At 48.0% G+C, this 12,935-nt stretch overlaps 1 protein-coding gene across 1 annotated transcript; it reads right to left on the bottom strand.

The window, feature by feature from the left end:
• Nucleotides 1-11,900: 11,900 nt before the first annotated feature.
• Nucleotides 11,901-12,675, bottom strand: LOC119961612 (gastrula zinc finger protein XlCGF8.2DB-like; the record flags this gene model as incomplete). Its single annotated transcript, XM_038788905.1, has 2 exons — nt 11,901-12,052; nt 12,119-12,675. Coding segments are annotated over 2 exons (684 nt in total), but the record flags the coding sequence as incomplete, so codon positions are not given.
• Nucleotides 12,676-12,935: the final 260 nt, after the last annotated feature.

Genomic DNA, 12,935 nt, shown 5'->3' with positions numbered 1-12,935 from the left:
CCATAACCACGTTCAATACCCTCTTAACGTTTGAAAAGAGCTCCCTCCCTCACACAAACCCCGTCTGAACTTCACCTATCACCTTCAGGAGGCACTTCTCCAGCCTACCTACCAGTACCTTCACTAATACCTTTGCGTTCACGTTTAAAAGTGATATGGGCCTATACGACCCACACTCCATCGAATCCTTATCTTTTTGAGCAACAGGGAAACCGATCCCTGCCCCAAATTTTTTTGTAACACCCCCTTCCCTATCGCCTCCTTAAACATCTCCACCATCAGGGGTGCCAGCATATCCTGCAGACTCACCAGCGAGTTCACACTGTGGAGAAGCCGTTCACCTGCTCTCAGTGTGGGAAGGGATTACATAGAAAATAGGAGCAGGAAGAGGCCATTTGGCCCTTAGCGCCTGCTCTGCCATTCATTATGATCATGGCTTACCATCCAACTCCATAGCCTAATCCCATTTTGATTCCCTTCGCTCTAAATGGTATATCTGTTTCCTGAAAACATACAATGTATTGGCCTCAACTATTTCCTGTGGTAACAAATTCCACAAGCTCACCACTCTCTGAAGAAATTACTCATCTCTGACCCAAATGGTCTACCCCGTATTCTCAGACCACGACCTCTCGTTCTATACACTCCCACCATCGGGAAAATCTTTCCTGCATCTCCCTTGTCAAGTCCCGTTATAATATTATAGGTTTCTATGAGATCCCCCCCCCCCACCACATTTTTCTGAACTCCAGCGAATACATTCCTAACTGATTCAATCTCTCATACGTCAGTCCCACCATCCCAGGAATCAGTCTGGTAAACCTTCGCTGCACTCCCTCTAGAGCAAGAATATCCTTCCTCAGATAAGGAGACCAAAACTGCTCACAATATTCCAGGTATGGCCTTGCCAAGGCCCTGTATAATGACAGCAAGATATTCCTGCTCCTGTACTTGAATCCGCTCGCAATGAAGGCGAGCATATAATTTGCCTTCTTTGCCTGCATGTTTACTTTCAGTGACTGGCGTATGAGGATAAACAGGTCTCGTTGCACATTTCCCTCTCCTAATTTATGACAATTCAGATAATAGCCTGCCTTCTCGTTTTGCTACCAAACTGGATAACCTCGCATTTTTCAAATTATACTGTATCTGCCATTCATTTGCCCACTCACTCACCTTCTCTAAATCACACTGAAGGATCTCTGCAACCTCCTCACAGCTCACCCTACCAAGCAACTTGTGTCATCTGCAAATTTGGAGATATTGCATTTTGTTCCCTCCTAAATCGTTAGGTGACGCAGTGGTTAGCACTGCGGTCTGACGGAGCTGAGGACCAGTGTTCAATCCTGGCCCCAGGTCACTGTCCGTGTGGAGACACGTTCTCCCAAGTGTCTGCATGGGTGTCACCCCCATAACTCAAACATGTTCACCTCTATTTACACAATTCACTCGGTTATGCCGTCTGCAGTCACACCAGGGAGTTCACACTGGGGAGAGGCCATTCACCTGCTCTCAATGTGCGAAGGGATTTTGTCATTCATCGCATTTCCTGAGACACCAACAAGTTCACAACTGATTACAGGGATTGGATTCTGCTGTTATTGTTTCTGTTCTCAATTACATCGAGGACTGCATTTTGTTCATTCTGTTGGTCAATGGGGATGGTCAGAGGATTTCTTTCTGCTGGACTGGCCGGTCTCACGGCTTCGTCTCCCAGTGGGCTGATTCTCTCTGAACCTTCTTGCGAATATCTGGTTGCACATTTCACAAGGATCAAAGAGTGAAAGGGTGTTTGGAGGTTGGAAGATGTTTTATTACCATTTCTGTTTGGGAACCCCAAAAATCATGCCATATTGCCATGAAGATGGGCTGTGGTGGTTACATGGTTTAATTTAGTTTGGTGCTTCTCACAGAAGATAACTATAAGGGTATGAGGGGCAAGTTTTCTGAGCTGCACTGGGAAACTCCATTAAATAGTGTGGTGGGAGACAGACAATCGGTAATATTTAAAGAATTATTACAGATTTACATGGGGATTGGTTAGCTCAGTTGGCTACATGGCTGGTTCGTGCTGAGTGACACCAACAGCACAGGTTAAATTCCCATACCGGCTGAGGTTAGCCATGGTCTGTGTCAGTATTTATGCTCCACATGAGCCTCCACCCACCCCTCTACATTTCCCCACCTCCCCCCAATCAGCATCTCCTTCTATTCCTTTTTCCCTCATGTATGTATCTAGCTTTACGTTCAATGGATTCATGCTGTTCACCTCAACCACTCGCTGTGGTAACGAGTTCCACATTCTCACCACTCGCTGGGTAAAGAGGTGTCTATTGAAATTCCTATTGGATTATTGAATCCTTTCATAATCTGAAAGACTTCCATCAGGTCACCCATCAGTCTTCTCTTTTCCAGAAAAAAGCAGTCCCAGCCTTTCCCGAGTGTTAAATGCTCTCAGTTCTGTATATTATGAATCTTTAGAACATAGAACAGTACAGCACAGAACAGGCCCTTCGGCCCTCAATGTTGTGCCGAGCCATGATCACCCTACTCAAACCCACGTATCCACCCTATACCCGTAACCCAACAACCCCCCCTTAACCTTACTTTTATTAGGACACTACGGGCAATTTAGCATGGCCAATCCACCTAACCCGCACATCTTTGGACTGTGGGAGGAAACCGGAGCACCCGGAGGAAACCCACACACACTGGGGGAGGACGTGCACACTCCACGCAGACAGTGACCCAGCCGGGAATCGAACCTGGGACCCTGGAGCTGTGAAGCATTTATGCTAACCACCATGCTACCCTGCTGCCCCGGATACCTTTGTTGCACCTTATCCAGTACCCCTATTTCCTTTTTCTAAATGGAGATCACCAATGTTGACAGAGCTCCCAGTGTAGTCGAACCATTGTTTTAAACAAGTTGAACATTTCCTCCGTGCTTTTCAATTCTATCCCTCTAGAATGGAACCCAATATAGGGGCTGTTTAGCACACTGCACTAAATTGCTGGCTTTGAAAGCAGACCAAGGCAGGCCAGCAGCACGGTTCGATTTCCGTACCAGCCTTCCCGAACAGGCACTGTAGGGGCTTTTCACAATAACTTCATTGAAGCCTACTCGTGACAATAAGCAATTTTCATTTCATTTCATATATAGGCTCCACACTTTAGGAAAGATGTGAAGTTCTTAGACAGGGTGTAGAGGACATTTACAAGAATGGCACCAGAGATGAGGGACTCCAGTTAGTTGGAGTGACTGGAGCAGCTGAATTTCTCTCCTGAGATCACAGCATCTGGAGGGTGGGGAATGGGGCCATTCAGCCCTTTGGGACTATGTCGGCTCCCTGTGGAGGAAGCCAGTCTGTCCATTGCCTCGTTCTATCCCAGAATCCCTGTGGGTTTATTTCTCTCAGTGCCTGTCCAATTTCCTATTGAAATCCTTCTGTCATCTCTGCATCTCCTACCCTCATAGGCAGTAGGTACCAGGTTGTTACCACTCGTTTTACACACACACAAGGCTCTTGAGCACTGAGGAGTCTATTTGGCCCATTTTTCCTGTGCCAGCTCTTTGCACAGCGACCCATTTAATCCCAGAGTTCAACTATTTTGTTTTATTTTTCAGAATGTACCAAATTACCTTTTGGAAGTTACAGTCCAATCAGATTCCAGCACCATTTATAGACAGTGCATTCCAATTCACAACAACTCACTGTTTTTACAACAAATAATTGTGCATATGGTGTGTCTGGAGTTTCACAGAGTACTCAAAATGGTGTCAATCACGTGGTTATTCCACAAAATTCAGACTCAACCTTTATCAATGATTCTGGTGAGGACACCGAGTGTAATATATCCGAAATTTGTGGACAATTAGAACAAATGTACATTTCTATAAAACCTCTCACGACCACTGAACCTCCTAAAGTGTTTTAAAGCCAATGGAGTACTTTTGAAATGTATTCACTGTTGTAATGTCGGAAGCTGTAAGTCCCATGTGTGATCACATTTAGTTTTTAAATTGTTATTTTCGTAGTGCATTCACTGTCATTAGTAACAAGGTCAAGGAAGCCCTTTTATACCTCTCACATGTGGCTTCCTACATCCATTTCACCTTCTGTACCTTTTCTATATTAACTATGTATTGATTTCATAGCAAAAAACAAGAATTAGGTTCATGATTTTTCAGTAGTGAACAGTGATTATCATTAGTGAATTGGTGTATTGGGTAATTATATTGCAAAGACTAGATCATTATTTTTTTAAATAACACTATCAACCAAAATGTTTCAGAAACTGCAGAGCTGTCAGAATTTGTTTGAAAAATAAATTACTTTATAATTTTGAGAATTTACAAGACATCATATTCTGCCAAGTCTATGTGGGCTGGGCAGTGGAGTAATGGTATTGTTACTGGGCTAGTAATCCAGAGACCCAGGTTAATGCTCTGGGGATCGAATGTGGCTGTGACAGATATTGAAATTGAATAAAATCTCAAATTTCCATACATGAATGTGGCAACTAGGGGCTTTTCACAGTAACTTCATTGAAGCCTACTCGTGACAATAAGCGATTTTCATTTTCATTTCATTTTTCAACATTTGAAACTGTATGAATAAGGAATTGTGCAGAATTAGGTAAAGGGATAGTATGAAACTGTTCGATTGTATTCCTGTCTAAGATAATGAGAGAAGGTGGTATCAGTAATTGGAGATCCAATTCAATTAAAAGCTCAAAGGCGCCGGAATGTGGTGACTAGGGGCTTTTCATAGTAACTTCATTGAAGCCTGCTCGTGACAATAAGCAATTTTCTTTTTTTTTCATTAAAAGTCTAATGATGACATTGTGGGTTGGTGTAAAAACCCAACTGTGTCACAAACGTCCTTCAGGAAATCTGCTCTCCTTACGTGTCCTGGCCTACACGTGACTCCAGACCCACAGCAATGTTGTGGTTGATTTGTAAGTGCCCTCTGAAATAGCCTCACAAGACACGCAGTTCAAGGGTAATTGGAATGAGCAGTAAATGCTGGTCCAGCCAGTGATGCCCACCTCCCATGAACGAATAATTTTTAAGAAGATTTGATTTATTGTCACGTGTACCGAGGTACAGCGAAAAGTTTTGTTCTGCGTACAGTCCAGAAAGATCGTTCCACACATGAAAAAACTCGGACATACGATAAATACACAATGTAAATACATAGACACAGGCACCAGGTGAAGCATGCGGAGTGTAGTACTACTCCGTAGAGAACCCATGTATCTTGTATTAATCAAATGTATCAATTAAAAATTGCTGTTAATTAGCTACCAGTCTGTAACAGATGATTAAATAAGCAGTAATCCTTAATTGATTTACAATTAATTAAATAATAATGAATCCGTAGTTATAGTGAAAGTCTGAGTTTTATTTGTTCTAAAAATGTAAAAGCTTCATTACTGTGTATATAAAGAATGTGCAATGAGGATAAATATAGCAGCAAGAGAGACCTTCCAACTCTGATTAGCCTCAACTGGTTTAGCTCACAAGGCTAAATCGCTGGCTTTTAAAGCAGGCCAGCAGCACGGTTCAATTCCTGTACCAGCCTCCCCGGACAGGCGCCGGAATGTGGCAACTAGGGGCTTTTCACAGTAACTTCATTGAAGCCTACTCGTGACAATAAGCGATTTTCATTTTCATTTCATTTTTCAACATTTGAAACTGTATGAATAAGGAATTGTGCAGAATTAGGTAAAGGGATAGTATGAAACTATTCGATTGTATTCCTGTCTAAGATAATGAGAGAAGGTGGTGTCAGTAATTGGAGATCCAATTCAATTAAATTAGTGCCTAATTAACCAATGGTCATGTTACAACAGGCCCAACTCTGACATGAGGTAAGGGTCACTTTGGGGGTAAAAGTCGACATTCTGAAGTTCTTCCTTGCTGACCAAGAACTGAAGACTCTCGAGGCCAAGTTCCGAGGAAATTACTGTCAAGAAGGAGCCAGGGAGAGTTACGCTTCTAGAGACTGATCACTTACATGAAGTAAACGTCAAACCCAGCCATGTCGCTCACCCAGATCTCTGATTTTGGAGGCTTTGGGTCCCTCCACGCCAGCAATATCCGTCTCCGGGCTACCGGGGAGGCAAAGGCCAAGATGTCAGCCTCTCTCGCCCCCTCGACTCCCGACCCTCCAAAATTTGCTACCTCTGGATTCGGCCCCCATGTTTTTAGTACCGTGGACATGACATCTTCAAAACCCTGCAAGAATCCCCCAAGCTTCGGGCCTGCCCAGAACATATGGACATGATTTGCTGGCCCCGCTGCACACCTGTCCTCTACCCCAAGAAACCTGCTCATCCAGGTCACCGTCATGTGTGCCCGGTGAACGGGGCAGCACGGCTGCACAGTGGTTAGCATTGCTGCCTCATGGCGCCACGGTCCCAGGTTCAATCCCAGCTCTGGGTCACTGTCCTTGTGGAGTTTGCACATGTTTGCGTGGGTTTCGCCCCCACAACCCCAAGATGTGCAGACTAGGTGGATTGGCCACACTAAATTGCTCCTTAATTGAAAAAAATTAATTGGGTTCTCTAAATCTTTTTTAAAATGACCCCGGTGAACAACCTTAAATTGTATCAGGTTGGGCCTGGCACATGATGAGGACACGTTGATTCTACTCAACGCATCAGCCACAGACCTGCCTCTATCCCTCCCCATAGCTCCTCTTCCCATTTGCCCTTTAGCTCCTCTATCTGAGTTACCTCTGACTCCATGATTTCTTTGTAGATATCCGATACCTTTCCCTCTCCCACCCCCGTTCTAGAAACTACCCTGTCCTGTATCCCCATGGCTGTAGGAGCGGAAAGATCTAAACCTGCCTTCGCAAAAAATCCCGTACCTGAAGATCCCTGAATCCGTTTCCTGCCGGCAATTCAAATTTCTCCTCTAAATCTTTCAGACAGGGGAATCTCCCATCTATGAATAAATCTCCCATCTTTATCCCTGCTCTCTGCCATCTCTGGAACCCCCCATCCAGCCTTCCCGGTACAAACATGGTTGTCAGAAATTGGGGCCCAGACCGATGCTCCCTCCACTCTCGTGCTTCCTTCACTGCCCCGAGACTCTCATGGCCGCCACCACCACCGGGCTTGTGGAGCACCGGGCTGGCAAGAACGGCAGAGATGCCGTTACCAATGTTCCCAGACTCGTGTCCTTACATGTTGCCACCTCTACTCGCTCCCACAACCAACCCCCCCCCCCCCCCAACCCACTTTCTAATCATGGCTATATTTGCCGCCCAGTAATAGTTGCTAACATTCGGCAGTGCCAGACGACCCTCCCCTCGACTATGTTCCAGCAACACTTTCTTCACTCGCGGGGTTTTATCCGCCCACACAAAACGCCAAATCACCTTATTTACCCATTTATAAAAGACCTTTGGGATAAAGGTGGGTGGCACTGGATAACAAACAGAAATCTCGGGAAGACCGTCCCTTTCACAGTGTGTACCCTCCCCGCCAGTGACAGCGGGAGCATGTCCCACCTTCTAAAGTCCTCCTTCATTTGCTCTACTAGCCAGGTCATATTTAATTTATGTAATGTCTCCCATTCCCGTGCCACCTGGATTCCCAAATAACGGAAACTCCACCCCCCCCCCCCCCCAACATTCTGAATGGCAGCTCTCCCAGTCTCCTCTCCTGCCCCCTCATCTGGATCACGAACATCTCACTTTTCCCCATATTCAATTTATACCCCGTAATCGGCCGAATTCCCCAAGGATCCGCATAATCTCCCCCCCAACGGGTCGGAAATATACAGGAGCAGGTCATCAGCATAAAGCGAGACCTTGTGTCTCTCTCTTCCCCCCCCCCCCCCCCCCCCCAAGACCAGCCCTTAGATACTCTTTATCGCCATCGCCAATGACTCTATGAACAGAGCAAACAACAGCGAGGAGAGGGGACACCAATGCCTCCTCCCTCGGTGCAGCTTAAAATAACGCGACATCAGCCGATTCGTTCGTACGCTTGCTACTGGTGCCTGGTACAGCAGCCGAACCCAATCAATGAAGCCCTGCCCAAACCCAAACCTTCCTAACACCTCCCACAAATAATTCCACTCCACCTGGTCACAGGCCTTATCCACGTCCATCGCAACCACCACCTCCATCCCCCACCCCCCGACCGAGGGGATCATAATAACATCTAAGAGCCTTCTGACATTGGCCGTAAGTTGCCTGCCCTTCATAAACCCGTCTGGTTTCCCCTCATTACCTCAGGGACACAGCCCTCTAGCCTTGAGGCCAATATTCTGGCCAACAGTTTGGCGTCCACATTCAATAGGGAGATTGGCCCATATGACCCGCATTGCTCAGGGTCCTTCTCCCGCTTCAGGATCGAGGCCTGTGACATTGTTGGGGGAAGGGCACCCTGCTCCCTTGCCTCATTAAATACCCTCACCAGCAGCTGGCCCAGCATCTCCGAGAACGTCTTATAAAATTCCATTGGGTAGCCATCCGGTCCCGGGGCCTTACCTGACTGCATGGCCCCCAGCCCCTCTGCTATTTCTTCAATTCCAATCGGGGCTCCCAACCCCAGTCCTTCCTCCACCTTCGGGAACTTCAACTCACCCAGAAACTGCCTCACCCCTCAACCCCAGCTGGGGGTTCCGGCTCATATAACTTGCTATAAAACTCCTTAAACATCCCTTTCACCCCTGCTGGGTACAAGACCGCGTTCCCACCTCTGTCCTTCACTCTTCCTATCTCCCTGGCCGCCTCCCTTTTCCTCAGCTCATGCGCTAGTATCGTACTGTCCTTCTCTCCACACTCATATACCGCCCCCCCCTCACCTTCCTCAATTGCTCCACCGCCTTCCCTGTAGATAACAGCTCGAACTCCATTTGTAGCCTCTGCCGCTCCTTCAATAACCCCGCCTCCGGGGCCTCCGAATATGTCCTGTCCACCTGGAGTATTTCCCCAACCAGCCTATCCCTCTCTGCTCGCTCCACCTTTTCCCTATGGGCCCGTATCGAGATGAACTCCCCCCTAACCACTGCCATCAGCGCTTCCCAAACCGTTGCTGCCGAGACTTCCTCAGCATCATTTATTTCCAAATAGTTCTGGATGGACTCCCTCACCCGCCCACACACCCCCTCATCCGCTAACAGTCCCACACCCAACCTCCATTGCGGGCGCTGCCCTCCCTCCTTACTCACCCGTAAATCCACCCAATGTGGGGCATGGTCCGACACAGCAATTGCCGAATATTCAGTATCAACCACCCCGCCAGTAAAGCCCTGCTCAGAATAAAACAGTCGGTCCGGGAGTACGCTTTGTGCACATGGGAGGAAAAAGAAAACTTCACTCTTGGCCGTCCGAACCTCCATGGGTCTACCACCCCCCCACCCCATCTACTCCATGAACCCCTTCAAGTTCCTTCACTACTGTTGGTACCCTCCCTGTCCTTGACCTCGACCAGTCCAACCTTGGGTCAATGACCGTACTGAAGCCCCCCCCCCATGATCAGCTTATGCAACTCTAGGTCCGGGATCTTACCCAACACCCTCATGAATTCCACACTGTCCCGGTTTGGTGCATATATATTCACAAGTACCACCAGCATCCCCTCAAGTTTCCCACTCACCATGATGAACTTTCCCCAACGTCCACCACTATTCTCCCTGCCTCAAATGCCACCCGTTTGTTGATCAGGATAGCGACCCCCCTAGTCTTAAGAGTCCAGCACTGAATGAAATACTTGGCCAACCCATTTCTTCCTCAATCTGGTCTGATCTATTGCTCTCAGGTGTGTCTCCTGTAACATTGCCAAGTAAATTCAGAACAGAAATGCGGAGACATTTCTTCAGCCAGAGAGTGGTGGGCTTGTGGAATTCATTGCCGCGGAGTGCAGTGGAGGCCGGGAAGCTAAATGGCTTCAAGGCAGAGATAGATAAATGCTTGATGTCGCGAGGAATTAAGGGCTACGGGGAGAATGCTGGTAGGTGGAGTTGAAATGCCCATCAGCCATGATTGAATGGCGGAGTGGACTCGATGGGCCGAATGGCCTTATTTCCACTCCTGTGTCTTATGGTCTTATGGGTATGCCTTCAATCCCTTCAAATGTGTGAACATGTGAGCCCTCTTAACCAGCCCATTCAGCCCTCTAACGTTCCATGTGCTGATCACCCTTCTTAGGCCAGCCTCCAGCTCGCGTCCCTCACCTCCATTGGCCCGCCTTCGGGCAGCCACTGTCCTCGACCTCCCCTTTTGTCTCTCAGCAATAGTTTCTCCTCTGTCAGCAGAGCAGCTCCCTCTTCCCCCTCCGCCCCACTATTAGCAGCAGAAGAATCCCAACCCCCCTTAACAAACTTACCACCTGCTCACTACCCCCTTCCCCACTGCACTTCCATGATTTAGCCCACCTAGCCTGGTAACCCACCCATGGCGCCAGACATCCCTCCACCATCTACCTACTGAAATAAAGTTAACTTACAAATCTAAGCAACGGCCTAAAAAACTGTTACACAGAGAGCACTGCATGTACAGATCAAAACTAAGGAAACTTTAACAGAATCGATACCGCAATACCCTCCCCCAAGGTTCAATGCCCTCAAACACCTGCCAGCCTTTTGTCTTTGATAAAGTCCATCGCTTTGTCCGGCGATTCAAGGTAAAGTTCTTGGCCCTCAAACGTGACCCACAGACGCATTGGGTATAACAACCCAAACTTCACCCCCTGCTTGAAGAGGACCGATTTTACCCTATTGAATCCAGCTGGTCTTTTGGCCAGTTTCACGCCCAGGTCCTGGTAGATGCGCAGCTCACAGTTCTCCCACTTGCAGCTCAGTGTCTGCTTTGCCCACCGCAAAATCCGCTCCTTATCCAGGAACCGGTGCATTCGCACCCGGATCACCCTCTGAGGTTCATATCGCTCGCGGCTTACTCCCAAGCGCTCTATCTACGTCCAAGGGTCGAGAAAACGCTCCATCTCCCATCAGCTTTTCCAGTATATTTGTCACACATGCCCTTGCGTCCGACCCTTCACTGCCCTCCAGGAGGCCGACAATCCTCAGGTTCTGTCTCTGGGACCAGTTCTCCAGGTCCTCCTGCAACTTTTTCTGGTGGTCCCTCATCAGCCCCACCTCCACCTCCAAAGCGGTTAAATAGTCCTCGTGCTCGGCCACCTTCTGGATCGCCGGTCCATGGGCTTCCAGCCCCTGTTCCACCCAATCAATCCTTGCCTTAATTAGGTTGCCTTCATTTGCTTGGCGAAGCTCCTGAATGAACTCCACCCGCAGTAACATTGACCACTGTGCCACCAAACCGGGATCCTGCGCCTCTGCCATGCTTTCCCGTGCTGCAGGTTCTACAGTCAGCTTCGCTGCTCAACTAATTCTTCTTAGACGACCATTTCTGGTCCACGGCTCCACATACTGGTGGGGGATTTCTCCTCACTGTCTCACTCTCCACCGATGTTTCTAATAGAATTCCGAAAATAATCGGGAGAAAGGTTCAAAAGGTCCATCACGAGCGGGAGCTCCCAAATGCGCGACCTCCTACTCCATGGCCGCCACCAGAATTCAAAAGGATGAAATTTAGAGACAGTTTGGTCTGGTGGGCTCGTGGAAGGGAGGGAAGCAGCAGAGGCAGCTCATCGGATTGACTCAATCTCAGTCACAATGAAGCTCCACAAACTCCTCACACTTCTTGTTGGAGGTGAGGATGGAAGAGACAGGGGAGAGCGAGAGTACTTCAAAAGGAACTAACTTGTGTCAGAGATATTAAAAAATTTCAACACTGCGTATTTAACATAATTCTAATTTATTTGACTTTTAGCCAGAATATTAGCCCCTGTAAATGCTGGAGTTTGTCATCAGCAGAAAGAGACCCAAATGAACATGGTTCAGTCCTGAATGTGAGTTACAGCAAAATCCAATCACTGTGGTTACTTATGGCCTCGTTGGTGTCTCAGCAGGTGGGATAACTGAGTGAATCCCTTCCCACACTTGGGGCAGGTGAATGGCCTCTCCCCGGTGTGAATTCGTTGATGTGCAGTGAGGTAAGAGGATTGTCTGAACCCAGTCCCGCAGTGAGAGCACCTGAACGGTCTCTCGTCTGTGTGAACACGTTGATGACACATCAATTCCCCAGAACTTTTATAGCTCTTCCCACAGTCTGGACATTGAAACGGTCTCTCATCAGTGTGAACTCGCTGGTGACTCAGCAGGTGGGATGACCGAGTGAATCCCTTCCCACACTCGGTGCAGGTGAACGGTCTCTCCCCAGTGTGAACACGCTGGTGTTTCCGCAGTGTGGATGACTCAGTGAATCCCTTCCCACAGGTGGAGCAGGTGAACGGTCTCTCCCCAGTGTGAACTCGCTGGTGACTCAGCAGGTTGGATGACTGAGTGAATCCCTTCCCACACGTGGAGCAGGTGAATGGTCTCTCCCCAGTGTGAACACACTGGTGTTTCCGCAGTGTGGATGACTCAGTGAATCCATTCCCACACGTGGAGCAGGTGAACGGTCTCTCCCCAGTGTGAACTCGCTGGTGACTCAGCAGGGCGGATGACTGAGCAAATCCCTTCCCACATGTGGAGCAGGTGAATGGTCTCTCCCCAGTGTGACTGCGTCGATGAGTTTCCAGGTTGGATGGGTAAGTGAATCCTTTCCCACAGTCCCCACATTTCCACGGTTTCTCCTCAGTGCGGCTGCATTTCTGTCTCATGGGGCCTGATGACGTGTACGGTTTCTCCCCACTGTGAACGATGCTTTTTCCTTCCATGTTCAAAACCCGCTGATATTCAGGATATGATAAATTGAGGGCTCTGTCAGATCCTGATGTGATGCTTGGTTTGAGTTTCCGGACTTTGAAGCCTCCCCTTCGAACACCCTGTGAAACTGATTGAAAACAGAAAATAGGGAGTGAGAGAGAACCCACAAAAACACAAAGGC

This window comes from Scyliorhinus canicula, unplaced genomic scaffold (genome assembly GCF_902713615.1).
Source record: "Scyliorhinus canicula unplaced genomic scaffold, sScyCan1.1, whole genome shotgun sequence".
Classification (NCBI taxonomy): Eukaryota; Metazoa; Chordata; class Chondrichthyes; order Carcharhiniformes; family Scyliorhinidae; genus Scyliorhinus; species Scyliorhinus canicula.
Note: the sequence above shows the minus strand (reverse complement) of the source record. Positions and strands in the feature narration are given on the sequence as shown.